We start from the raw sequence: 2,440 nt of genomic DNA on the forward strand, positions 1-2,440 counted from the left end.
ATTGTATGGTCGTACTTGGGGTTTGGTATTTAAACAAACTCCTAAACCTTAACAAGGTAAAAATCATAGAGACTTAGATTGAGGGAGGAACCCAGAATATTATAAATCAAAAGTAGGCAATTCTCACTCTCTGGAGTTTAGCTCCAACCCTAATCAAACACACCTGAACAAGCTAATCAGGGTCTTTAGAATTACTTCAGGCTACAACTGCCGCTAAACTCTGCAGGAAAGTAGATCTCAAGGGCCAGAGATGGCCAGCTCTTTTATATAGACTTGTGGGCTGGGGATCTTTTGACTTGGTCCCATCTCTTCCACTCTCGCTCTCCCTCTGCCATCTATTCCTCTCTCATAAAAATGTGCTGGCTCAAAACTCACTCAGTGAAAGGCTTGACTCTTTGCTCCAAAAACTACTTTGTCAAATCTTCAGTATCTTAATGTCCATTTTTGCACTCTTCACAGCACCACAAGGCCAATAATTTTGATTATGCCACTTTTCGCAAATGGTGCACAAATTGCTGTCCCATTAGACACAAGTCCCATTTATGTTACTTTGTTAGATTTTATATTAGGCTAATTTTAAACAAATCAAATACCTTTTTTCTATTTAATTTTGATTGAAATTTTTTTTTTTTTTTCAATGTTTGTGAAAGTCTATTATACTCCCCATTTATTAAAAAAGAAAAAAATCAAATGGCTGTTTTCATAACAATAATAGTTTTACTGCTTGATGGTTTTATGGAAACTGATTTTTTTTATTTTTTTATTCTTTGTTGAATAGAAAGTTAAAAAGAGCAGCATTTATTTGAAGTTAAAAAATATTAACTATATATATATATATATACATACAGTATATATATATATATATATATATATATACATACAGTTATATATATATATATATATAATTGTATGGTCGTACTTGGGGTTTGGTATTTAAACAAACTCCTAAACCTTAACAAGGTAAAAATCATAGAGACTTAGATTGAGGGAGGAACCCAGAATATTATAAATCAAAAGTAGGCAATTCTCACTCTCTGGAGTTTAGCTCCAACCCTAATCAAACACACCTGAACAAGCTAATCAGGGTCTTTAGAATTACTTCAGGCTACAACTGCCGCTAAACTCTGCAGGAAAGTAGATCTCAAGGGCCAGAGATGGCCAGCTCTTTTATATAGACTTGTGGGTTGGGGATCTTTTGACTTGGTCCACCTTTGCATCGATGTCTTGTCTCTGAAAATGAAAAGTAGGCTACATGACACTTGCTAGGATTGTGTAAAACTATGACATTGATACTGACAGGTACATTTGTATTTCTGTATATCAGGCTCTGGAGAAGTACTGCAGGGTGGACGGGGGTTACAGCGGAGTGAGAGACGTCTACGCTAACTCTCCCAACCATGATGACGTGCAGCAGAGCTTCTACCTGGCTGAAACACTCAAGTGAGTACAGGGCACACATACATACACAGTGTTGCAGTGTTGGAGAGAAAAAAAAAAATAAAAAAAAAAATATATATATAGTGTGAGTGTGTATAAATCCGTTTTTATTTATTTATTTTTGTGACACTATATTCATTACAGTTGTACATAATTACGTTTTAAATTACGTTGGCATTGCGGTAATATTATTTTTAGGAAGCTGGGACAAGATGTGTATTCCCTTTTAATAATGGCTGGAATCTAGCCATTTTGATGCCGGATAAACAGTTTTAGACATAAATTGAGTCACATAAAATAGATTTATTATTGTAATTTGTAAAATGTTATATATTAATGAGAAGCATCAGTATATTTATGAGAGTCATCAGTCAGAATAATGAGGGGGAAAAAAGTAGAACTAAAGAGAATTTAGGAAACTTAAAAATACATATAAATGATTAATTAAAAATAACATAAAAATAATGTTACAGTGCAAAACAACATATGATTAATGGTCTTCATTTTCTTTTTGCAAAATGTATTTCTTTTGATTTTGGGCTGAAATAAGCTTGTAAACACATCTTTATATCCCAGAGCACAGAGATTGAGTCAGATCAGCCAGCCAGTCAGATTGGAGCTTGATTTTCACAAACTTCTTGCCCATTGGTTTGCAATATATTGGCATGTTGTGAGAGACTGAGACTAACTTGTGATTCTGCAATGACTGACTAAAGGAGAGGAAAGCTCTTCACTTAGAATGCATGAATTGAGCCAATTCTCTGTCGGAGCGAGAATTGTCGCTGTCAAGGTGAAGTGATTGAGACACAAGACTGTGACAGCTGGAACTCATTTACAGGGGTCCTTATCACACAACATCCATCATTAAAGACACAGATAAATGAAAGGAATGAATAAAGAAAGAGTCAATCACTTCATCAGGGCACAAAATGAAGAGCTGCAGAGTTAGCGAGGTCACTATGCTCTTCTGTATCCTTTTTTTTTGGGGGGGGGGGGGGCTGTT

At 35.2% G+C, this 2,440-nt stretch overlaps 1 protein-coding gene and 1 long non-coding RNA gene across 2 annotated transcripts in view; one reads left to right on the forward strand and one right to left on the reverse strand.

Moving 5' to 3' along the window:
• LOC107697158 (mannosyl-oligosaccharide 1,2-alpha-mannosidase IA-like) overlaps window positions 1–2,440 on the forward strand; it is a 155,877-nt gene that overhangs the window by 147,087 nt on the left and 6,350 nt on the right. Inside the window, exon 11 of the mRNA XM_016497818.1 lies at window positions 1,325–1,440. Within this exon, the coding sequence (XP_016353304.1) occupies window positions 1,325–1,440 (116 nt within the window). The remainder of the gene's footprint in view (window positions 1–1,324; window positions 1,441–2,440) is intronic.
• Window positions 400–2,440, reverse strand: part of LOC107697159 (uncharacterized) — a 9,177-nt gene continuing 7,136 nt past the window's right edge. Inside the window, exon 3 of the long non-coding RNA XR_001635162.1 lies at window positions 400–410. This is a non-coding gene — a long non-coding RNA (uncharacterized LOC107697159). The remainder of the gene's footprint in view (window positions 411–2,440) is intronic.

Source organism: Sinocyclocheilus anshuiensis, unplaced genomic scaffold, assembly GCF_001515605.1.
Source record: "Sinocyclocheilus anshuiensis isolate Anshui unplaced genomic scaffold, SAMN03320099.WGS_v1.1 scaffold38, whole genome shotgun sequence".
Classification (NCBI taxonomy): Eukaryota; Metazoa; Chordata; class Actinopteri; order Cypriniformes; family Cyprinidae; genus Sinocyclocheilus; species Sinocyclocheilus anshuiensis.